We start from the raw sequence: 26,742 nt of genomic DNA on the forward strand, positions 1-26,742 counted from the left end.
TAATATATGTATGTCTATGAAAAATATTAAGCTAGAGAGTACAAATAGAACTTTGTAAAATAATTTTTTTAAAGAAAAAGATGGAAATGTTTAAGATATCTAATGAAAGTTATTACCAAAACATGTGAATGTGGAGATATGTAAAACCTCACTAAATTGTTTTGTTTATTCTTCTGTGAGTGATTCAGACTTATACAATCCAGTCTGTTCCACATTCATATGACTAATATGTCTTGGGTAGCTCAACACAAAGGATGTAGGTTTTGATGATGCATCCAATGCAGGATCTGAGAAACTCTGATGGGAAGGTAGCATTCTTGCTCTGAAAGAATTGTTTTTAAATATAAAATGGTAGAAATTATGATTTCAAAAGTGGTCTGGTATTAAGATCAGCTAATCATATAAAAATTCTGAGTAGTGTATCAGTGGCAATATTAGAAATATGTATCTCTGCAAAACCAATTCTTGGTTACTCTTAGACTACTAAAATTACTAACTGACACTCACCAAAAGTTATTAACTATTTTAATATTTATTTGTTTGTGTGTGTCTCTTCTCTCTTGGATTGCATATAAAGGATGGCTGTACAGAAAAACTGCTGCAAGGTGGACAGAATCAGAGCCTTCTCTTCAAGTTCCTTAGCTGTGTGTGCTGACCTTGCATAAATGCCATGTAGGTTTACCCTTGAGAAAATTGGGCTAATCTGCTTTGTGCTTGCCAGTCTACAGGAATAAACATGGTAAGAGGAAAGAATATTAAAGCACGGATAAAACACTGTAAAAACTTCAGGTGGTTATATTTTGTGTTTATTTGTTTAGGAAAAAAAATCGTGTGATCTTTTTGGGTTGAAGACTCTGATTTCCTTTGAGTGGGTGCAGGGTCTGTCACTCACTGGCCCTGGTCCGTGGCTGGCCTGTTCAGGGGCTGGGACAGCACACATGAACAACAGGCTTGCTTAGTAGCATGATTGGAAACAAATACATCTCTGACAATATAAAAATCTACTTATTTTCTCTAAGTTTGTTACTCTCCAGACTGCTCGTGGAAATTACTGAGCTACTGTAGCATAATCATTTTGACTATAATCACATAAAGTGCTTGTTCTAAGAGTTCAAATAATAATAGTTATAAATTGTGAATGGACAGAATTAAAAATACCTCTCAGTTTATATTTTTTCTGTTTTTTGGAATAAGAAAACTTCCAATTCTTATTCACAACAAATAGAAAATTTTATGGAATAGGGCAAATGCATTTTTATGGATATGAAATAAAAAAAAAAATCTGGATGATTATGATTAGTCTTGTACAAATACTGTAACCCACAGACTTTTATTCTATTATCTGCTATACTTTCACCTTTGAGTTTTAATTTTTCATTTCACAGTGATTGCAGAAAAAATTGTTTATATAGTGCTTCCATTATGTATATTTATTAAAAAGTAATAAAAATAATTAAAATAAGTCTGACAAAATTGACTTGAGCAAAAAAAAAAAGAGAGATGGTGTGTGCAACCTATAATACATCTTTAATTCTTCACAGTTGTAGTACAATTTTAAATTCATTCCTAGAACTGGAATTAATTTCATTTATTTAAATACATTTTTAACTCATTTCTAGAACTTAATTCTTAAAACTGGGTCTAGTTCTGTTACTGATACATTTTATATGGGAAAATAATATCAGTTTGTAGTTGTTATGACTTACTATTTTAGTTTGCCTTTTTTTTTACAGTCCATAATGAACTGATTATTTCCCTGCTAACATCTAATATTTCTTCAGCAGGCTTTGCATGAAAGGATGTACTTTCTGTGTCTGTAAATGCAAATATGAAAATACATTTAATTCTAATGGGAATCCTTTTTAAAATTTCTTCCTGGTATATGCAATTCAATGGAATGATTTCAGCTTTCAAAAAATACAAGGCTGAAGTAAATTTTCCTTTGAGTTTGTTACTAATACTGTGGTTACTACTTGTTCTACTCCATTTAATAGAACCATAGAATGGCTTGGACTGGAAGGGACCTTAAAAATCATCTCATTCCAGCCCCCTTTGTGCCATGGGCAGGGACACCTTTCACTAGACCAGGCTGCTCAAAGCCCCATCCAGCCTGCCCTTGAGCACTGCCATGAACGGAGGCATCCACAGCTGCTCGGGGCTGCCTGCTGCAGTGCCTCACACAGAATCCTGGAATTACCCAGACCCAGGCTTGGCTCCGAGTTGCAACTGCTTGACATTTCCTGTTGACCAAACTTTTTCAAGGCGCTGAAATCACATTGAGATTTATTAAAATATTTTAAGGCTTAAAGCAGCTTCCAACAAGTATTAGAAATTATTGTAGAATAAAAAAAAAAAAAAAGCAAAAAAGAAGAAAACCTATGTCTTTTTCCTTTAGTTATGTGGAATCGAAAATGTTGCAATCCACAGTCAGCAGCATGATTCTTTTACAAAATCTCAATTTTCAAGTTTCAATATTTTCATTTTAGATATCTTTATTGGTGGGGCTAGGGATACAGTGATAAGGAAGTTTCTCCTATTTGGCAGTGTTAAATTACTGATGTACCATAAATTGTCCAAGTGTGAATATAATGCTTAGAGCAAGAAATTATAAAAAAAAAAGGAAAATTTAATATTGAATCATTATTGTTAACTTTCTTGTTTTCTGCTATAATCCTGCAATCTTATAACTTTGACACCAAGAAAACACCAATATTTTAGTTATTTATCTGAAAGTTAAAAAAAAAAAAAAAGTAAGATTTTGGCTCTCATGGTAGAGACTGAAAATGTGAAAGCACCAGTCTTGATAATCCAGAAAAAAAATCATCCTATGTGTGCTTCTTTCTGCATCTCATTTTTTGAGACAATATTTTGATTTTTAGGTGCTACTGCTAGCTGTCAATATCCTTTGTCTGGAGCAAACTTGCTTTTCCCCTGAAGTGGTTTTCTTTCTTCTGTTCAGCATACTCATTGTTCAGGATATGCCTCTTTCCAGTGCTGTGCTCTACTCAGGATTTTCTTCCTGCTCTTCTGTTCCTTTTGCTGCACAAGTGTGTGTCTGAGAGTTAAGTGGCTGCTGATGGGGACTCAATATAAAAAGATGTTTCAGAGAGCTTTCTGCACATTATTTTAAAATTTATTTAAGACAAAAATAAAGGAGAATACTAGATGTTATCTGACCTGTCTGCAACTTTCATGGGGTAGTGACAGTGACCATCTGGCATGATCTCATATAATGTCATTGATGGTAGCCCTGAGGGCTGGCAACCTGGGACTGGGCTTTCAATTTCAGGACTGTAAAGTCTGGATCACATTTTAGTATTACATGAATCAGGATTTCATGGCTAGTGGGGAAATAAATTCTGTTCAAATAGAAGCTCTGTAGATTAGCAGTTGTTCTGGAAATGAAGCAATTCAGGAGACAGAGGATGTGATACTGTGAAAAATAAAGAATTGAAAGTGAATACAGAATAAATCCAAATGATTTCATTATAGCAGAATAGTAAATTTCATTAACATTTATCAATTACTAAGTTAAAAATGAGAGAAACATTTTTGAGAAAGTATAGAGTTCAAGTGCAGAAATTACAGTGATGAAGCGTATTCTGGAGGCCATGCACATAAATAGGTTAAAAAGGAATTAGGTAATTGAGTACAATGATCCTAATTCAACAGATACAATCACCAGCTTAGGAAAACTTTAAACTGCTGATCACCAGAATGAGGGACTGAATACCACAGGAAAGACCATTAACTAGTTTTCTTTTTTAGCATGTGCAATAAGAACCAAATAGTGGGCTAACCTGAGGCAAGATACTAGATTTCAAAGATTTCTGTGGTTCTGCTTTTGTTTTCCTTACTGAGGTCCATGAAATAGGGTTTGTCTTTGTTAGCTTGGCTGGGATGGGTTATCTCTCAGATGGTTCCGTGTAAAAGGAAATAATTCTCTTTGATCTTTCCAATGACTCATTCTCCTGTAGGTGAGATAATTTAAAATTGCAGGTTATCCAAAATGAGCCTTTCTTGTGCCAAAGAATTAAAGAGTTAATTTTCTTTCTGATCAGTTACACTTTTTTGTTGGATTGGATATTTCAGGAGAAAGCTGTTCCTGGTTGAGAAGTCCTAAACATAGGAAAATGCAGAACCAGCAGAACCTTAAATGTTTTAGTAATGGGCAGCAGTGACCTGGGGGAGGCCAGTCAGACTGTGTTCTTGCTCAGTTCAGTAGCAAAAGGAGGAGAACACCAGTCTGCTCTACTTGTGCATTCTCATTTTCACACAAACAAATGAGACGTGTATATGTGGATGTCTTCCTGGCCCCAAACCACCTCCCTTTGCTGAATTTTGGGGATTTTGTTAAAGCCATAGCTCAGGTTGTTATCACAGATCTGATTTTTGAAAAATCCACATTGCTTGCAAGAAGGTTCAATGATCACTGGGAGTGTGCTGCCCAGCAATTTATAGGCTTCAGCTGTGACAAGACTTGTTTTGTATAATTAATAAAATACTTGCTTTTTACAGTGGGCATATAGTTGCATATTCTTTTACAGATTCAGTTATGGGTTTCAGAGGAGGGCACAAGGCTGCCACTGAGCCAGGAAGAGTCGTTGAAGGGGCTGATGATGGATGCCAAGAGCTTTCACTTGAATTGTGTTAATGTCAGAGTGGCCCTGGAAGCTGCTGGGACCAGCTGTGTGCTATCCAGCTGCTGGGCCCAGCTGTGTGCTATCCAGCTGCTGGGCCCAGCTGTGTGCTATCCAGCTGCTGGGCCCAGCCGTGTGTTATCCAGCTGCTGGGCCCTAGATGGTGTCAGGCTCCCTCCCTCATGTCTTTGAGGAGAGGAGAGTACATTGTGAGCATAGCGACAGCACATGGCTCTTGTGCTGTGAAACCAGTGTGGGGAGTTTCTAGGAGTTAGGAAATCTGTTAGTTTCAAAGATTCCCATTAATTTTGGTGCTTCAATATTTGGATACCGAAACAGCTAAGTTTTAGGTCTCTTGTTTCTCTGCAGTTTCACATAAGAGCATCCTGGTCTGTAATATCCAGCAGTGTAGTCATGTATGCGCTTAGAAAGGTCTAATTTTCAGATCCATAAACAATATGGTGGAAAATCAGCAATTGTTTTTATGTATCATTTTGACAGTAACACGCCATGCAAAAATCCTGTACTTTCACATGGGCCAAAATAGCCATAAAACCAGCTTTCTAATTTACACCATGGCAAATATAGAAATAAAAACTCTGAAAAACTGGAATAAAAACGCAATGCTCACATCTGCAGTAAAGTGATGTTCATTAAATGCTTTTCTTGCAGGACAGGGTAGAACTAGATGCTGTGTTGAAACATTCATAAGGAAATCTAATAGAATGCTTTCTATGTCAGGATTAAGGAATTATATTTTCAGTTTTATATTTTGCTGAGCAATAAAATTAAATTCTATTTTAAAGATTAATTTTCAGGTTTAGAAGTGTGGGCTTGCAAAAATCTCAAATATTTTACCAATATTTTAATCTCAGTCTCTAGGTTTGGATCTGACTTATAATAAAGAAATGATCAGAAGGTAGGTTTGGGTCTGACCTATAATAAAGAAATGATACAGAAGGTTTCCATACATATTTTTTGCTTAATGAGATTGTAAGACTTGACAAATTTTATTTAGGAAGGTGCAATGCACTGTAACTTGATTGAAACCAATGAAGTTGCCCAAGATTAATATTAGAAGCTAAAAATAGGATTTCTTTCTCTCTCAAGTATTTCTTGAGTAGTAGTACTTTTACAGTCCACACAAACACACATTAACATCTTGTTTTCATACGAAAACATCTTCATCCTTTTCCTTTTGTTTTCTTTTTTTCCCACCATTTCTTTGGTTCCGTCTTTATCCGTTGTGCCCCACCATCAGGAGCAGATTGCAAGGCGTGATCGTGTATGGCTCTGTAAAAAACCGGTTTTTGAATCCTGTCAGCTGAGAGCTACAGTGGCAGCAACCTGAAATTAACTTACAGACTCAGGATCCTAATCACTGGGTTTTGTGGTCCTTCAGCTATCTGCTTTTTCAGCCTGCTAAACCAACTCTGTGTTACTTGCAGATGTGTGATAGAGCAGATGGGTGGGTCAACTCAGGATTCATTCAAAGTTGAGAACCCAGCTGGGAGTAGAAAATGCAATAAAGCCTTTCTTCCATATAGTACATGAATATACTAGAAAAGATGGGTTCTAACTTTTGAAATTTAAAGGATATGTACACAAAATTTCAAAGAAATTCAGACATCAAAAATCTTACTGGGATTTCAAAAAAAGATGTTTAACTAGGTTTGGTGTAGTATTTTCACTGAATTAGACTCTTGGGAAACTTATCTGATTAAAAGCCCCACAGAAACAAAGCAAACAAAACAAACAGAAACCAAACTATCTTTTAAATTCTGTGATTTTCTGACAAAATAATGCAAAATTGACACTGATCAATATGTTAGTGCATACAGAGCCACAGATTAAATACATCTTGTTTTCCTCTTCAGTATACCTGCATTGTTAAACTAAAAATTGAGAATAGATCTCTCTTTTTTATTTTGAAAATATCTACAAATCTAGCTGTAAGCAAAGATTCAAAATAGACTATTTAACTAAAATAACCTAAAAGCTAATTTAAATAATGTTTGTATGAAGTTTATTTTAAATTGGTCTGCTTTGCTTAGGGTATGGTACAAAGAGGCAGAACCTGGAGGGAGAGTGAGAGAACTACACAGGCGAGATGCTGGTGGCAGTCTGCTGTACATTTGGTTAGTCAAATACTTAAAGTTGTTTATTTCTCTTTTAGCCTTTCTCTTGTGCCTTTTAGCTTTCATCCCCTTCAGCAATGCTAAATCTGTTCTCTGTATTTTCTTTGTGATCCCTCTAATGGGATACTTTCTGCTACTGGTTTTATTTTGGAGGAGACAAAAAAACCCCAACCCTGTTCTCTCATTTACTTCTTTCTATTACAGATGAGCATAGACTAAAATAGGAGTGCCCTCTCAACAGTCCATTTATGGCTGAGAACCTCTTCTGGATCACCATAGCATAGACTAAGATGATACAGTTAATGTTCTAGGTAATTAGTATCTGTATTTCATAATTCAGATTCTTTAGTAAGTGTAGGGAGTTTTCAGGTATATTGCTGAAATGTAATATCTGAATTGTTGCTATGATTTGTACTGGCTTCCAAAATCTTCCAAAATCTTGTTTTCTAAAATAAGCAGGAAAAAAGTAGAGGGACTCTTTTTTTTTCCTCTCAGTATTCCCATAAAGCATTGGTGATATAGCTACAGTTTCTCTGCAGCACCTGTGAAAGCACTTGATCCCAATTCCAAGGTGAATAACTGATCCACCCCAGTGAATTGCAGCTGGACCTCTTAGTGAACCTTTGATAGGATCGTGCAGAAAATAGGGATTGCTGGTGCGTTGCAGAACTTTCATGAGGCTTCATGTTGCATTTGCTGAAGTTTCATGTTGTTGCATTATTTATTAAAAAAAGTAATTTTCTTCTTAATTTGCTTAAATAGGTCCTTTTTAATATATGAAACTTCATCCAGTTCCTGTAATAACTGGTGGAATCTCTCACTGAAGTCTTACAGCATAATTGAGTGCTTTGTATATGTATCAATCTGTAAGGTTGTTTTGTGTAGTTGGGTTTTTTAATAGTTTTTTGTATTTTATTTTTTGCAGGTTTTTGTAACATGAAGGAATGTCATGTTAGAACTATACTTTTTAGAGTAGTTAAACAAGGCAACTCTACAAAATTTCATAATAGTGTATGATTTAGCCAGTCCCCTGTAGGGGTTCATTCTAGCACCACATTTCTTTCTAGCCACAATTATTTTTACATTCTTTCCTCGAATACTTTATGATCTGCATTAGGAGAGCATAGTGAAGTCTTCATGATTTTCATAGACTTCCATCTTGCTCTACATGTCCTTGATTTGGTAGGGATCACAGCCTTCAGTTGCACTTGATTGCAAATATTTTTAAGAACTTGACCATGGGCTGGGGATGCTCAGACTGGCCTAAATGGGGACAATGAGAGATTGCTGGCAAAAAAAGGGGGATTGCAACCATGCATTATCAATTGCATTATATTGCAGTAACCTATTTCTAGACTGCAGAAATTCTTTGACTCTGAGCAAATTTTGAACTAAAGGTGCAGCATTTCCAAGTTACCAGTATACACTTTTTACATGCTTGATCTGTTCTTGAGCTTTTTTTAAACTGATATATTTTTTTAGCTGTTCATAATTTGACACCAGTTTATTGGCTCTTGTTTCAAAATAGGAATGAAATGTTGGTTTGCTTATTATTTGGGAAAATGTGGTCATTTTGGTGACAGAAATACCAAGACTTCAAAGGAAAAAAGTCTTCGCATACTGAAGGAGTATGTTCACTTAAGGAGACGAATTTTCTCCAGCTACTTATGATCAGAAAATGGATTCAATAGTATTTTTCTCCCTCTGGAAGAGATTAGTTAAGGTTGAATCATATAAAGTTTCTGAAAATAGGGCAACTGTTATTAGAATAAATGATAAAAAATGTAGTGAAAGACATTTATCATCTGAATAATGTATTTTTGCTTGGAGGCTTACTTATATTTAGTCTCTGTGTTATAAATATCACATTTGTAATAATTTTTTTGGTAGAAGAATCACAGCAGTAATATTCTGGTACACTAGTAACAGAGTTTTGGGCATATTTCCCAGCAACTCATAAAATTTAGACAACTAAATATAAAGATGGATATTTTTGTGGTGTTGCTGAAGTAATTTTGCTGCTCATTGAGTTTTACTGATATCTGATAATCACCTTAATATGTATCCTTATCTCTTTGTTTTAAAATGTTATGTCCATTCAAAAATACTTCCAAATTTAATTTTGTTGTGAAGTTGTAAAGCCTCATATAAATCTGTGCAGCAATGTTTTATGATTTTCATTTTATTGTCTTACTGACAAGATAAGTTTATTTTTCTAAGTCACATCACCTATGAGGAAGACTTTTCTCTCCTCATGTTCTCTTGCTACTAAGGAACGAACAAAGAACTTGATTATTATTTGATAAGGTCTCTGTACCTGATTCCTTTAGGCTAGAAATGTTCTTACCCTTTACAGTTAAAAGCTAATTTATCTGTGAGCCATTATCTGGGAAATGGCTAAGATCAGCAAGGATATTTACCTCTTGACAATGCAAATAATTTCATTATTGTTTCTAGCAATTGTAGTAAGAAAAAGCCTCTTACCTTGTGTTTTTTCAGTCTAGCACTTCTGGGTGTCTGAAAAGTAGGGTATTTAATTTAATTCCATTTTTTGAGTTCTAAGGGCTTTAATAATCTAGTTTTTTAAAAGATCCTCAAGTTTAACTTGACTTTTACAGTGGAAAACTTAGTCCTGTTCATTTGAATTATGCCTTCCTGAACAATCCTAAATAAATCACTTCCGGTCAGTTTAAGTGATACCTTGTTATCATATCTTCTTAAACCATTTAAGCTTTATTTTCTTAATATCTTCTTTTTTTTTTTTTGTAAGAGAACAAATTTGTTGACAACTTTATTGTCTGTATTTCATTAAGCTCTTGGGATATACACCTCTCTCTATCTGGTTAGGTTTCTTCAAGTCAAACCCAAAATAAGAGTTTGAAGAAATTAAATCCTGGTGTACTTCCTAAATGATTCAGATTTGTAAAACACTCTTATTGCAGTTAGAAACAGTTAGCTGTCAAAGCACAGGTAGTGGTAAAATATGAACAGAATGGGAATGATCTGTCCTTTACTGGAAAGATTATTTGCCACATCTTTAAATTTTTAAGGCATAGTGCTTATTATCTTAGTACCTGTGTTCCTCACACCCTAAAAATGGTGGTATTACATCATTGTCAAAAGCAGGAGCAGGAGCATTGTTCTTTCACCTATTTAACTTATTCCAGAAAGGATGCTATGTGATATTGATGAGAGTCTTGAATTTCCTGGATTTCCTTGATTTTTAAGGTGATTTTGAAAATTAAAACAAAAATCTTTTGCAGTTATTTTGCACTGCTGAGCAGTCAAATAGTCACTCACTGCCTTTAGTTTATTTGTAATGGAAAATGCACTGGGGAAACACATCCTATGGAAGTGGTTCAAGTTCTGATGTTTGTGAATCTACAGGGCTTCATTAAATCAATGCCCCTGTTTAAAATAACTATATGCATAATTGACTCATTTATAATAAATCCCTTGCAGATAACTGTGTGAAGCATGGAGTAGAAGGACTGGCAAGGGTGCATGTGCCAAGGGAAATACTCAGCCAGCAGAGATATGTGAACTCTGGTTAGAGCAGTTAATTGCAATTGATGCCATTCATGTGTTACAGGAAATGTTGCAACTTTCTCCTGAAAAAAGCTTTGTAGCTCCTATGCTGTGAGTTATTCTGGAGGACAAATCATAACCAAAAAAAAAAAAAAAAAAAAAAAAAAGCTGTTTCTTTAGATACAGTTAACTTTTAGGATAAGAAACTTTACACAACAGTTCTGGTTCTTGTGAATTTGAGTGCTACTTGTGTTAATATGGTCTGCCTGCATACTTAGTGTGTTATCCTCTCTAAGTAGGTATTTGTTAGTACTGGGCAGTGGCATGGTGTGTTCTTGAAGGAACTTTACTTGCGACCACGTTTTCCCACAGAGGTCATAACTAGGTAGAGGTGAAAGACCTTGCAACTGAGTGCTCAGAAGGTGTTGTTAATGAGCTTAGTGTTAAGCAGTGAGCATTAGGGATAATAATGTTTGTGAACCTTGTGGGCCACTGTGAGTTTGAGCCAGTTCCAGCACTTCCCTTCAGGCCTGGCATGAAGCATGCCTGCCATCTTGATGTGGAAAATCTTTCTGCACAGCAGCTACATTTGAGAATCTGGTTCAGATATTTCTGACCTTGTGTGGATAAAATAAATGCAGAAGTGAGGGCAGTTTTGCCACAGCAGCATGGCACTGTGCCTCTGCCAGCTACATCTGTCCAGGGGAGCACCCGGTCAGCCTGAGTGTCCCGGGACACGCGTGCGGCTGTGCTGCTGCAGGGCCGGCGGCTGATGGCCTCTGTGCCTTTGCACCAGCTCACCTGAGGTTACCCACGTGTCTGACATTTGACAGGACTAAAGCTTCTACGTTTCCTGGTCATTTATGAATGTTATAGCCTTATTGTCAGTGCAGTCTCCTGATTTGTGCAGCTGTTGGTTAGGTGCCTCGACAGGGTGTTGGGTGTTGGTCTGCTCCCACAGCTCCCTGACCTTCTCTGTGGGCCAGTGGTGGCTGTGCTCATGGCTTTCTGTGTGTCAGTGGTTCAGTGATTAATGCAATTATGCAGGACATGAGACATGACTTCAACTCCTTTTGCTTTTTTAGAAGAATAACCCACTGCTTCTGTTGTCCCTAGAGGGTGTTGCAGCTATGAAGCAGCTCTCATCTGTCCCTAATGGGGACATTTCCTAGAGGTGTGGAGAGGTGGCCCCTCAGTTCCTTCAGGCAGTGATGATAAACAGACCTCTAGGGGAACAAATAAGGGCGTATGGCGTTAATGGTATTTTTAGAAAACAAAGCAGTGCTATCTCTGTCTTTCTGGTGTTGGACATATTTTTTCAGAGAATAGAGAAAGGTGGGTAGACAGATGTGAGAACAACACCTGAGCTCAGGCTCTGGATGCTGTTAGGTTCTGTTGAGGCCTCAAGTTTTTTGGCCTTATGTCTCACAGCAGAATTTTAGCCCTATACGAAACTTAATATTAGAAAATCCAGAGTGGCCTCTAGGCCAGGTGGCTGCTGAACTTCCTGATTTTTTTTTTTCAGTTCATAAGTTTTTGTGTCGTGTGTTTTTTGTTTAAGATTGATTTGCTTTGAATTTATCTAAGTTGTCTCCAAATTTCATTCTGAGCTTTTTCTCAATCTTTCTTAGTCTTTATACTAGGATTCACTTTTTAATGACTGCCTAATGATATCCAGAATGTATGCTGCTGAGCTTAAGAAAGAACTTTAATAGTTTGCTTTTATCCTGAGTTGATTGAGATCACCAACATCTGTCCTCTTTGTTACTGTCATTATTCCAGTTATTTTCTGAAAATGGTATAGGTCTTTGTTTTACTGAGAGCACTAAATGGATTTATTTTCTTTCCAGTAACATACTTCAAGATGCTTTCTAGGTTTGATTAAGCCTTTTCAAATCAAGTGGAAAGCAGGGAAATAAGATACAGGATGAGAAAAAAAAATGTTTTAATATAAGCCTGGAGTATTTTTTAATTGCATGTAAAACATTACATGGGCTTTTTTTTCAGTGCCAGGCATTTATATTTCCCACCAACATTTTCCTGGTGTGTGTAGGAGTTTAATCAATACATTCTTACTTCTATTTTTTTTTTCCTAGTGAGAGCATTTGATATGAAAGCCTTATTCTGAATTACCATAGAGCAAATGTGAATCTAAGAAAAACTGTGATAAAAGTTTGCACTGTACAGGGAGAACAGATAACTTGTGCAAATAAAATAAGATTTTTGTTTTTTTATTAACATCAGCAATTAAATATTGATTCCTAGAATCTGATTATGTAAAATTCCTAGTGACAGCATGTTGTTTATGAGTTTTGAAATGATACTTTCTTTGTTAGAGTGCCAATTCCTTTGGTACGTATTTTCTTTGTCACCTGAGGCTATTTTTCCAGCACATAACACATGTGATTTTTTTTTCTGTTTTCTGAATAATCAGCTTTTCATTTTGCTCATTAAGCATAAAATTACAGCCAAGGTATTAATGCAATACAATACACACTGTATTAAAAGTGACCAGTCTCTACCACATACTAAGTTCTTTTTTTCTATTACCTAATTAGCATTAATTAGTTCACTACATTTAGTGAATGTTATGTAAAACTCAACATTTTTTACCTTTAGGATAACTGTGACATTCAATCTAATGTGTCAGACTGGTCTGTATGAATAATTAATGCACTCTAATATTTGGTGTACAGACTACCTTGACAGAGTGGGTACAGCCACGGTGCTGAATGCGGGGGTCCTGCTGGGAAAGGAGCAGCAGGAGCCCCCTACGAGAACTCTGCTTGGGGAGAAAAGAAAGGATTAACCTGAACAGGTATCAGAACCCTGCTGATGCCAGGTGTCCCTGAGCCTGGGTTTCCAGCTGGAACAAAGGAAAGGAGATCCTCGGCTCTGACTTCTGCTTTTTGCACCTTTCACCTCCTTTCACTGCTTTGTTGGTAGCACTGGTTCAAATGAGAAGTGCTAAATACTACTATTCCTGCTAATGTTGATGATGATAATTAGTATAAAATAAAATAGATGTATTTCTTAAGGAAAACCTTGCACTTGGGCTATTAAAATCGGGAGGATAACTGTTGAATTCTAATTTCTTAAGCTTCTTGAAAAATCAGTTTTACCAAGAACCTGCTGTTTTAATACTTGTGATATCTGCCCTAACTTCATTATGTCTTGGGTTATGCAAAATGGAATTACATATAAGAAAAATTATGGAACTGCAAAAGAGGTCAAGTTGAGTGGAAATCAGCCTTTCTCTTGCAATCAAGTGTTTTCAAAGTGTTTTTTGTGACCAGAATGACCTGTTGTGCTTTGGTAGCACATGAGAAATTTTGGCTTCCTGAATATGGGAGAGGCTGGTGGTCGGCCTTTGGCATTGCCTTGTGCACCATTTGGGTGGAGTGCCCAGTGTTTCAAACCTTCCTCTGTGATTGACACACATGAAGATGTTTTTGCAAAGATTGAAATTGTCAAAAGCTTCTTTTTAGAAGACCCAAAGTCTTTGCTTACCTCACCAGTACAAAAATAATAGTATAAGTTTCCATGTGGGCATAATGCCATCCAGCTATAAATCCCACTGGCTGCAAGGCTTTGCACAAGGTCATACTGATGACCTGGAAAATAGGCTTAGATGTAAGAATGTCAACTTGGTAGACTGGCTTGAGAGCGTGAGTGAGGGAGAGCAAAATGCATTTTTCTTGGAATGGATTATGAAGGTGCTAGGAATTACAGATTCAGACTTTTATTTACTGTGTGGTTTTAGTCATTGTATTCTTGGGAGAGGTAATAAAGTGAATATATGGAGCATCTGTTTGGGTAGAGAACTCATTCTAGTTAATTCTGTTTTTCCTGATAGTGGAAGATGTTTTGGTTGTCAAGGTGAGAAAGAGGCAACAGGCCCAGATACATTGCTATCTTAAATTCAAGCTTTGATTTGGTTTCCCTTGCTTTCCTAGTTTTCTTTTCTTTGGCAAGTGATTGAGTAGTTTCTGAAGTTAGAATAGGCTATAGATAAGCCTATGGTCTATTGACTGCTGGAGGCTAAGTGAGGTAAGAAAGTAATTTAAAAAATATGAAACATTTATGAGAATTTTCTTTTTATGACATGGTCTGAACTGCTTTTCTTGGCTTATAATGCTCAGTAGTGTCTTTTAAATTAGTATGAATTATTTCTCTTGCATTTATTTTAAACACTTCTCATGTAATCACTGAGTGAATTTTTAAATCTTTTGTTGCTAATTAATTTATTGGACTAATTATTTATAATGATTCATGTTACAGCTGTAATATTTAAATTGATTTGTGGTAAACTTGGTTTTTGTATATAAGTTGTATGAATAAGAACTTTAATGATGGGAGGAATTTGTGAAATAATAGAAGTCTCTCTTCACCTTGCTACTAAGTGGGTGCTGACTGCTGCATGCTTGTTTTCAAAGTAAGTTTGTTTTCTTTGTAGTGTAGGAAGAAGGCTTCTTTTACAATTTACATTAGCCATAGCAAAACACTGTAGATAGTTGAAATATTCAAAGCTTTTACTATTAGTGTATGTCAGGTGGCACATTTGAATTACTCTTTTCATGGTTCTCCTTTTGCATACTATTCTCCTTTAAGCTGGCACACAACTTGTTAAACTGTAGAATTCATCCTTGAAGACAAAAATTGGGTTGGTGACTTGAAGTGAATTATTATGTATAATGATAGTACTATAAAAAGTAAGCACTATATAGGAATTTGAGAATAGCCAGACTATTGAAATAACACAGATGTTCTTGGATTATATGAGATAGATTTTTTGTAATATATTGCATTAAAAGATAGTCAAGAACTAACTGAAAAATAGATTTTGGGGAACTAACAAAAATATTATTCCTTATATGTACTTAATGAAGTCAGAATTCCCGTTATTTAAAATGAACTGAAATCTTAATGTTTTTTAAAAGTATCTTCTGCTTCACTTCTGAAAATCCTAACTTTTAGTAATTTATCTTAAAATTCTTCAAATTAATATGTTCTGTAGCATTTAATTAGCTTTTGTGTTTACATAATAAAAGTAGAAGGGACTTCAGGACTTGGAGGTCATCCATTAGAATGTAAATAACTGAAATCAGGCTTGACAATTGCAATTCCAGTGCTACTGCAAATGATGTCTTTCTAGTGTTACCTCATTACAAAATCAGAAGCAGCTGGCAGTTAAAACTTGCATCAGTTTCCCACAAGTTTTTTCATGGTATTCTTTTTACCTAAAAGACTCTTCATCTTAAACCAACCCATGGACCAAAATTACTTAAAGAGTTGTCTGGGTTGGTGTTAGCAGTGATCACAGAATCACTGAACATGCTGAGTTGGAAGGATGTGGTCTCTTATTCATATGAGGTATTTAAGTTATCTGGTATTTGTGACTTCAGTGTATGGCATGGTACAGCTAAAAAAGCCATGAAGTGTGACACTAAGTAGAATTTTAGTGCATTGATAAGAGAATGTGAATCTCTGTAGGAGATTGACAGCCTTTTATCCAGCTGAGCACCATAGCAAAGGTAGCACTGTTTCTTGTGTGAGACTGTTCTACAGGTGACATATTTCAAAGTCAGTTTTCAACCATATCCTTTCATGAATTTCATGATATTAAATGTCAGTTTTCTTCTACAAAGAGGAAGCAGCCCAACATTATTGTATCAAATTTGGAAACATTTTTTCTGAATCTTTTTATCAATACTTTAGTGTTTCTCCAGGCCTTCATTTTGTTCCTGAATCAGGTCTGAGAACCCAGTGATCAGATTTGAGTTCAAGAACATATGTGATGTCTTTCAGAGCACTGGAGACAGCAGAGGCTGAAGCCATGTAACTTCTGAGGAGGAGACTGGACAGCTGTTTTGTGAGGAGAATGCCCTTGCTTTATAATTACTGTTTTCTCTTAGATTTCTGTGGAAGTGGCTCACAGTTGTAATTTAAGAGGAATATTAAGAAAGTATGTTGAGGAGAGATTTTCTTTCTCACCTAGCTTTGTATTTGCTCCCGTACTCATCTGACTTTTTTTCTCCTCAACTTTGAAAACTGTAAGACTTTAAGAGCAGGAAGGCCTGAAATAGGGCTGTGCTGGTGGTGGGTGTGTGGTGGTTCCACTGATGTTCATTGGGTACAGGTGACAGCAGGAAAGAATTATCTGAGTCGGGAACCTTGTGTCTGCCATCCTCATCCTCTGGGGAGTTGGTCCCAGCACAGTTTTGCTTCATGATGGAGAGTGAGGAAAAATAAAAGGTGAAATTGGCTGCTGCTGGATTTCTCTTTCAGGACAAAGGGGAAGGTTTATTAGCCTGGGTATATTTAGTCATGATAGATCTGATAATTCAGGTTTTGGACTCTCAAACAGTAGTTCTATTTTTGTGTGTAATGCACAAAAACATCTTTTATACTGTCCAGGTTCATGTGATAGTTTATTATGACAAGTGATGTGCTTTCCTCATGTCTATATGTATACACTGAAAGGCAAATGACTGCTGTACACAGGAGTGGAGCTTTTTGCTTTGTTTTGACTGTTATTTATCATCATAAGACAAGCAGCTATGCAAGCACCAACTTCCCTTCATAACCAGGAAAGTCTCCATGATGGGAATGCACCTAAGTTTTACATATTCTTCATTTTAGTATTCTTTTATCTTTCATTGTCCTTTACACCTTTACACTTTTGCAAGTGTCTTCTACCTAAGTAGGTAGCTGAACGGCAGCTTAAATAGAAAAGCAGGCAATGTCTGACTTTTTAAGCTCCTGTGGGAGACTGTATTTTCCAATTGACCATTTTGTCCCAGTTTTCTATCACTTTTTTTTTCTTGAGGTCTTAACATTTTTATCTCTGTCCTTGTGCTGTTGAGCATAAAATTTGGTTTTAAATATGAAAAAAAAATCCATATGGGCAATTTAAAACATTTTGAATTGTCCCTAGAAATTATATTTTTCCTCCCATTTTTATCCATAAATATCTATGAATTTGTCTTGTTTAGATAGTTTGTGTCTCTAATTTCATAATTTATTCCAGAATATCCCAACATCAGCTGTATGCCCTGCTTCTCGTTTTGGGGGGCTATTCTTTCTTCTCTCCTTTCTTTATTCTTACATAAGCTGGAGGAGGGCTGCCCCCAGCCCAGTGCCTGTTTAGGCTGTGAATGCCTCGCCTTCACCATCATAAATAAGAAGTTTGGCTATTAGTGAAGTGTGTGTGCTGCTTGAACAGCTTTTCTGTATTCCCTCGCAGAGAAAAGATGGCAAAACAGATCCAGTGAAGTTAATCTTAGCTTGTTTAATCTCCATGTGAAATCCTTTGTTAACTTTGCGAGGAAGCAAATGTTTCAGAGATCACATTTTGGAATTGATTTTGGAATAAACTACTTGTTATTTTTTTTTTTTTTGGGTAGCTATAAGCGTGATAAAATTAGGTGCTAATCCTTCTGATAAACTACATATTTATGTGATAAATTGCATTCATAAAGCATTTTTTGCTGTCTTGCATTTTCCTGTTGTATGACTTTTTGTCAAGACTAACCTAATCCTAATTATACTCTAGTAATAGCTCCTTTCTCCCACTGCCTTCTTTCAAAGCAGTGACCTTGCCTCCCAATCCTTGCAAGTCTCATCCCACATCAGTCTTTTAAGATTCTGAAGGGTATTTTACATAGGAACAATATTAAGTTTGTGCTCCAATATTTAAGTGTACAAACTCACTTGTTTCATGTGGCTGAAATAAATGGTTAAAACAGCCTGGAAATTTTGGGGCTAATCCAGCAATTTTCTTTTTGGATGAGCTTTGACTGAGAAATATTGTCTAAAATAGATCTTTGATTTATTGTCATTTTATTTAGAATCAGTATTACAGCAAATGAGAAAATTTGAAATCTGTGCATTGACAGATGAAATTTTAAAACATCTGTATTTGTATTTATTTTTTATTGATAAAAGTAAAACTTTCAAAAGACTATGATGTAAAAATGATGTGCAAATAATCTGGTATCTGGGGTTTAGCAAAGATATTCAGACATTTTCATTGCCTAGAAGTATAGGTGAACTAATAAGTAGTGCAAAGCTGAGTTTGTACTCAAATTATGCCAATATTTTTTTAAACAGTGAAGAAACTAGACTGAACCTGTTCTGTGTCTTTTTTCCCCTTGTTTGAACTGAAGCAGAGTTTGGTTTTTTTTTTTTTTCTTTTTTAGAGCTAGTTCTGAATACGTTGTAGTTGGACATAACCTTTATAGAGCTCTTCCTTTAAAAAAATGTCTGGGTTCTCTGCTCACAATCGTGTATGGCTGTCGCGGCTCAGCAGCGTGTCAGGGTAATTCTCTAGAGCTCTACACAGATCAAAAAGATTATTGAAGAATGCACAGGCACTTTTCTTTTGCTAAGTCTGAAATAGAAGGGGCTAAATCCCCAGGGGATAGAAGTTATATAATTTGGTGATGCTATGCTGATTTATGCCTCTTGAGAGTTTGCCTGCAGCAGAAGCTGGAGGTGATGAGAAGAGATTGGATGAGAGAAAGACCATCCAGGAAAAATTCATCAAATTTGTCATTCTTGAAAGGACCATCATAACATATGGTAAGGCATATCATTTACCTCAGGCTCTGAGGAAAATGATTTCTTCTAGGAGAATATTAATGTTATTTCTTAGAGGATCAGCTGACAGGGTAGGCTTTCTCCTGGCTGGTCTTCCCCTTCTGTTTTCTCTGAAGGGAAGGATGGAAGCTTGGAAATGTCTTATCTGTAGCAGACAAGCAAGTTGGCATTTTGCCATCATTTTCTGCTAGCAGAGAGGATAATGGTAATTATATGTCAAAATTTAACATTTCTCTTCTTTGAAAGAGAACTTTTTAATGCAAAATATTTAGAAAAGTCAGATCTATTCTGAGGCAGATAAGGAGCTAGGATTAGTGAGCTGACAAAATTTTCTTAGGCAAAAGGAGTTTTTCTTCCACTTCAGGCACAAGGGGGAGATGAAAAAGGATCAATAGAAACAAACATATGAGGTGTGTAATGTAACTAGGCTGCAACTTCAGTATTGTATAATATTTGGGAGACACCCAGAGCAACATTGCCTGGTCTGCTGCTCCTTTTCTGGGAAGACTGTTAGAACTTGTTTTGCTAATGAGTCCCAGCCCTTGTGATTAAATTGGTGTTTCTTTGTTATCAGGAAAGCAAATTTCTCTTGTGCTAAACAACATTGAGTCCAAATTGCATCATCATCTTTTTGAGGAAGGAAAAGTGTTTTCCTATAATCTAGCTATATATATGGGGATGCCATAATCTAGCATGCCCAGCTGATGCAAGTTAAACCCTTGGTCAGCCATGTCCTTACTCAGTTAATAAAAGTAGAATGGTTTTCCCAGGCTATGGCACAAGTTTCCATAGTGGTGAGATGCTTAAAAATGTGGAAAGCTTAGCTTTCTTTTTAGTCAGAAAATGAAGGCATGATTATTTTAGATAGAACCTATTCACCTGCTATTCACACATTTAAAATTTGCCATTTCATCTGATTTTACAGATAATTTTCTAGAATACACAATTTATATAAATATAATTTTGCTTAGAAAATAAACGTATGATTGCAAGCTTTGAGATTTGTATTCTTTATTTCCTGTATTTTTCCAAGAACAAGTGAAAGCAACCATCTGTTATATACATTATAAGATTGCTCCTCAGCAGTCTGAGAGAAAGGAGATGTCAGCCTTCTCCTACATTATTTCTGGGAACTGGGATGCCAGACATTTTAAAATAGTTTTTGAAGGTAAAATGTTGGAAATAAATCTTGATTTGAAACTGTTTTTTATAAATTTATTCTAATTTGTCAATAATATGTAATGTAGTGATCTTGATCATCAGGGACTGGCCAGAGGTACACGCTTGGGTTTTAAATTTAGGATTCAGCCACACTACCAGTGGGTTATTTGGGAAGGCATGTTCTAATACTGCTGCATTATCTGCTGGGCAGATTTGGAACCAGACAGTAAATTTGCAAATTTTGACTATGCATCCATACTTCAGGTCTGCCTCTACTTGTTTCTTAATTTGTTTTTTAAATATTTTGAGTTTGCTTTAACCATAGCCATGATTGTCCACAGATGAGCTGATTAGATTTATATAATGCCTGCTGACATAATCCCAGGAGAGTATTTGGACAGTATCTCATTTGATATGTCCATAAAATATAACAACTTTAAACGGAGTTAATAAAAATAAATTTCAATTTCCTAATGATCTTCCTTTTTCCCGAAAGAAGGATTTTAATACTTTATCCAAACTTCAGTAATGTAATGGGAGAATTGAATAAGATATACATATGTAGACTAAAGAAAGGTAATAGAAATAGTCCTCTCAGCAGGATTAAAGGAGAATAGCTATCATTAATTACTTTTCATCTTACTCCACTCAACTACAGAGATAAAATTTTAACCTGATCTGAGCAATCAGCTAAAACTTGGAATTTTTAATTTATTTTGGTTAAGAGAAGTTGCTAAGCTTTTCATATCGTTAATGCCATTCTATGTATTGAGATGGATATCTGGTGTCTTTAGAACCTGAGAAACCAATTGTTACCATGTCTTTTTTTTTTGAATTCTGGTTTCTAAACCGATTTCCAATCAGTGCTGAGCCTCATTACAATCTATGAATTTTTCTTTATACCTTAATACCAATTCTGTTGTAACTTTAAATTCTGCATTTTTCTTAATTTGTCAGTGTTTTCATATATTTTAGAAATAGAGGTGTGCAAGGTACACTTCTGTCTGCACATTTTATGGTTTTGATTTCCTCCACTCCTCCACTTTCAGGCCTCCAGCCTCTGCTAGTTAAAATTCCCAAATTACTGATGACATAGTATGGATTTGTGGTTGTTACAAATTTGTACTTGAGTTTCTTTTTACTTGGTACTTCTTTCTTGACACACCTCTGCAGATAGGTGTCTTCTAGTCTTTTGTTTGTTAAGCTAAACAAAGCAAATGTTTTCAGTTTTTTCTCAAATTTTTCCTGACCATTGTAAAAGTCTTTATCTTCCAGATTCAATTCCTTTTTTAGACAATAGATGATCAAAATAAAGAACAATAGAATTTTCATAGAATTTATTATTGCATTAATGTTGATATCTGTGTATTAGAAATATATTATCTGATAAATTAAAAATTTTATTTCAGTTCCATAGGGACATCATTTTGATAGCTCGTAACTATTTGTGATCTGCTTTGTACACAGAATTTCATCCACTGTAATTTTCAACTGCTGAGATCTCAAGTTTCAGCAGAAACTTAATAATTGTCAGGTTCACATATTTTCATTTTGCACTGTTAAATTTTACCTCAGTTTTATTCTTGTGGTCCTAGAGGTAATCCATGTTTTCCTGTACTGTTCCAGTCCTATATATATTAGCAATGCTTTCCTATATCAGAAATTTCTGAACTGTGATTTTTTGGCTGTAATTCATCCTATGCTCTGGTAATTTATAAAAATATATAGTAATACTGATCCCTCAAATTAGTGCTGAGAAATATGCATTTGTAATGTTCTTCCAGCTCTTTTGGTGCAGCTCTACATAATTTCACCTTTCACAGTCTCCAATATCTGGCACTAATTTCAAATGTTCTTTATCATGATCATGAGTAGTAGCAAACATGGCTTACACTTAATTTAAAAAGTCGAGTGACAGAGCTTCTGTTGCTTGCTCCCTCACTGCTTAGGTCAGCTCTATTTGATATGAAACTGATTTCTGATGGATTCAAAGTGACCATAATTTCACCATGCATAATTCACAAGAAATGAATTTTCTTTCTTTTTGTCCTGTGAAGAAGAATGAAATAAAAGCAAACTATATTTGTGAGTAATTTTTTGTATGACATAAAGTGGTACTTGTTGATAATCTAAAGGGGATGGGTTACAAGACTTTTGCTTTAACATCTTAGAATAAACATCTATATTTTAAAAAATGTTACTGTATTTCTACCCTCCCTCTGCTTTAACATTGTTAATCAAATGTTAAAATTTTCACTTTAGCAAAAAAGTAATGGTATTTTCCATGGAAAACATGGAATAAGTTCAATAAAAGTATTCCATTAGCTGGGATAATGTGCACAAAGAAATATTATTGTATTTCTGAGTGCATTTATAATTTGTACTGAGATCTTAACCAAACTCAGGAAAATAGTCTTCTACTTTGTGTTTTGCTAGTTCTTGAATTCTTCAAGTGTCCAGCTGGAGGAGAGACCATGTACTCTTTGTGAGCAGGAATTCTGAAGTGATGTGTTAGACAGCTGTGGGGAGAACCCCTAGCTGGGTGTTTTTCACTCTTTGAGTGGAGCTCATCATGCAGTACAAGACTTGCACAGGGTGAGCCTACATAATATTTATGAAAGGTTGCTTGGCAACCTGCATTTTTATATCACTTCTTACCATCTTACTGGCCTTTGTGTCCTAGCAAGAAGCTTTAGGGACTTGGAAGTGTCAGCTTAGAGATGTGGGGTTGTACTCTCTTACACAGCTGTGAAATACTGGACAGAATGAATTCAGACAGAACTCGGGGTTCGTACAGGAGAAAGTAACTTAATATTTAGTGCTGGTGTATTATTATTTTTGTAAATTACCGTTGGAAATAAAAATATTACTTTTGGAGATATTCCATACTGATGTGGGGAAAGCTGTTTTCTTCTTTCATTGCCAAATTGCTTGTTTCTTTTGTGAAGGGCTTTTTGTCTCCTTGTGTATATGCATTTATTTTTGTGTGCATAGATTTAGTAATATTTTCTGGTTTGAAAGTGAATTAATGAGTTAATTTGGAGCAAGTTGAAAAGTGGCAGCTTTTGAGAACATTCACAATGTTCAGATGTGGCTCTCTGACTGCCACTGCCAGTAGCAGTAAAAAGACAATGTCAGGTTGTTGGACATCAGGATTAACTCTCAGAGATTATAAAAAGCAGCATCAAGTTGGGCCTTATCTGGTTCTCTGCTGCACTTCAAAGCTTCACTGACTAGCCCTGCCAGGCTGCTGGACACTTCACTGGAGGTCCTGTACCAGTGTGTGACTGACTGTTCCCTCTCCCTGGAGATGCAGCATCCTTATGTTGAGGCAGTTACACACTGGATAAAGTGAACCCAGCTAAACCTGATAGAAGGTAGCTTCTCCCTCTAAAAGGAAATAATGTGTTATTCATGGATGAGACAAGTTTGCTTTTATCAGTGCTATAACGTGAATGACTGTAAGCTAAATTTGATTAACTCTTCAGTTACACAAAGGAGCGATTACTACAACTGTATAATAATGTTTAACTAACAGGATAGATAGCATCTGGGTGAATTAATTTAGAACTATTTGCTTCTACTTTCAGCTTCTGCGTATACTTTGAAGTAAAGAAGGACATCCAAATTAATTTGAATAACACTTGAAGTAAGCTGAAGTTAAATTAGGGTAGAGTTTTTTCTTCCAAGTTTTATTTTACACTAAAATTCAATTGGTAGTAAAGTGTTTCAATATGTCTTGAGAGAAAATTCTTGTGTGTTTAAGCAGATGAACAGAATGCCTCAAAATTAGTATCTCATTAAGTGAACACAAAAAATTGTTCTGTGGGTCTGGAATTCAGAGAAATTACAAAATGATACTTTTACCAGTTTGGTGGCACTGTTTCATCTTAGGTGTGTGAAATTTTTTTTTCTGTTTGCGTGTTTGCTGCCATGATACTAGCAACAGTAAATATGAATAATGGTTTATAATAATAAATTTCACTAGGAAATTTCACTTTGTGTAAAACATATGTTTTAATTAAAAATCTAGTTATTACTTTGTAATCTTAATAATTTTTAAATTATTAAGGAGGTTACTATACATTGTTTGCTTGAAAGGTCTCTTATCAGAAAAAAATCATGAATGATTGTTTTGTTTGATATCAAACCACATTTTTGCTGTCATAACACTGGCACATTTTCAAGTCATGCTGTTTTCTGGCTGATAGCAGGGAGTAATGGAAACAATGCAGTGATCATGCAATTAATTAAAAATAGACACTAAAATACTAGGCAAGTGATGTTTTTATTTTAATATTGACTAGGCTTCATAAGGCTTCATAAAAATAGCTGTTTCAGTACGACAGAGGAATTAGCATCCCTTGCTGCTGTGAGTTGTTTATAATTTATTTCTGGTGATTTCCCTTTAGATTAGATTCTGATGCTTCTTGTGAATGGTGACTGTGCTTGCTGAGGAGTGGTCATGCAAGCAAAATCTGATAACCTCGATATGTCACTTCATCTGCTGTTTTTCTTTCGTTAATGCAAAGCTGGTTACATAATATCTAATTTCTCCTTTAGCTGACCAGAGATGAAAACAAAATCCATAATGGCAGCGCTAGGTTTTATAAAAAACGCGAGTGAGGAGTTGAAGGATGTGGCTTGTTCTGTTTGGACGATGCAGGATTGCTTTAAGCAGTAAGCTTAGTGTTTTCAGATGGCATTAGCAGCATCAGTGATATAGCTGTGTCAGCCTCCTCGACTGCTGCATGTCTGTAAGCGCACCGAGGAAACTATATTTAAGATCTGATATCTTGAGGGTAATGACTCCAGCACTTACTGATGGGCAGAATGGCTGTTAATGCTTTCTTCACTAGCCCAGAAGATTTTGAAAGATAGATAGGTCTGTGATGTACTTTGATAAGACAGGAAATGCAATTTTTGGGGGTCTCTGGAAATAGAAAGGTCATGCAGCTTGGAACCGGTGAGACATTACAGTCCCTAAGTCATCAGGTATGACCTCATGATTTATAATAATATTTCTAACATAGTGTTTGTTTTACAGTTTTAGGTCATTTGCAATCTCTTTGTCTGTGTAATTGCTTCATGTTGGATTTGCTACAGGATTTATAGGGTAGACTGTTTACATAAGGAGAGCAATGCATATCTTGGGATTCTAATGTGTTAATTTTTATTTGAAAAATGTAAGTTATTCTCTATATATTTTCAACCTGTTTTATTGTGAATATGTTTTCTTTTAACTAATAAATAGTGAAAGGTTATCCTTTTGCTGTAAAGTAAAATGATGGGATTGTATTGTATTGCATTTTTATTTTGCTTTATCTTTACACGACAAACAAAAGCTATTGTGATTGTGTTTGTCATATGAAATGCAGGATAAGGAAATTGTTTACCTACAGTGCCAGGTTATTTAAAATAACGTATCACATTGTGTAACACGATGGGGCTATTCTGCAGGCACAGATCTTGCTTCATTTTGCAGCAGTAGATTCTTTTTCTTTTTGCTTCATTTCAAATCAGTTTTAAAAATAGCTCAAGGAACATAACAGTGAAAGTTTGGCAAGATAACTCTCCTCTTTTTAATTATTACACTCAGTGATGCATACTAATACTAATGGGTTATAGAAGAGAAGATTACTATCTTAAAAATTTAGAATATTATTAAAAAACAGATTAATTTTATTGAAGCATTTTTTTTTTGTAACTGCTGTCAACTTTATTGCAAGACTAATACTTGTGGATCTGCTAATGTGTTGTGATGATGTATAGTAAAGTCGGAGTACATAAAAGAAAATAGGTATATGGGTATTTTACATAGGAACATAGTGGCCTAATTTCATACATGAAACACAAAATAGATTTGGAGATACTGTTAGCACTTAAGATGTTATAAACGTTAGATAATGGCTGATGTATTCCCTTGAATACATCATAGAGCAATTACATTTAAAATTGTAGGAGAAATTTATTTTAAAAAGGGATATTGGGCTCCATCTTAAGAAATTCTACATATATTTGCAGAACATTTCCATGGCAACGTGTTTGACCATGTGTTTTAAAAGCTCAGCTGAAGCCTGAAAGTAGTGGCAATTTTTCCGTCTCTTGCTTTACCCTTGTGGAACAATAATTTTCATGTATAACTGGACAGCAGATTGTCAAGGGTGAGCAGTATTTTCTGATCACAAAGCACAGGATTAAGTGATCAAGATTTAAAAATATTTTCATGTATCCACCTAGAAATGTAAATGTCTATGTAATGGATTTGATTTTGCATTTGGAACTAAATTCTGGTTTCATCCTATTTAATAACATTTTGCTGAAGCTGTATGTGTGCGGGAGACAAGAGAAGGTCAAACTTAAGTTTGTGCAGCAATGGTAAAAATGTCTGTCTTTTAATTTTTAATTAAAAACATATTTGTAGAAAATATTTTATTACTTGTACTGACAATAAATTCTAGTTTCACAGTCTACTTTATCCATCTTATATTCTTATTAATAATGGGCAAAGACTGCCCTGCTTTTAAGCTTGATTGAGTTTGGCATGATTTAACTATACCTTTCTCTTGCTACAAGATCCTTTTAATCTGTTAGAATTTATTTTCAGTATTTTGATGCATTGGTCACAATGAGTACATTCTGTTTCTTGGCATTGGAATGAAATTCCTGAAAGT

At 35.4% G+C, this 26,742-nt stretch overlaps 1 protein-coding gene across 12 annotated transcripts in view; it reads left to right on the plus strand.

Annotated features, from left to right (window-relative positions):
• SLC4A10 (solute carrier family 4 member 10) overlaps positions 1 to 26,742 on the plus strand; it is a 170,122-nt gene that overhangs the window by 28,978 nt on the left and 114,402 nt on the right. For 6 of the 12 annotated variants that reach the window (XM_085584313.1, XM_031505431.3, XM_021528558.4 and 3 more), the window contains exon 1: positions 24,625 to 25,063. The exons of 3 other annotated variants lie outside the window; for them this stretch is intronic. Coding sequence is in view for 7 of the 9 variants with exons in the window: in XM_031505431.3 (XP_031361291.1) it covers positions 24,983 to 25,063 (81 nt within the window). In the remaining 2 variants the exon portion in view is untranslated. Of the gene's footprint in view, positions 1 to 577; positions 740 to 18,794; positions 18,890 to 24,624; positions 25,064 to 26,742 lie in introns of those variants that run through there. 3 more of the 12 variants (XM_085584315.1, XM_085584318.1, XM_021528553.4) reach the window with 3 other exon arrangements.

This window comes from Lonchura striata, chromosome 7, assembly GCF_050655825.1.
Source record: "Lonchura striata isolate lonStrDom1 chromosome 7, ASM5065582v1, whole genome shotgun sequence".
Lineage (NCBI taxonomy): Eukaryota > Metazoa > Chordata > Aves > Passeriformes > Estrildidae > Lonchura > Lonchura striata.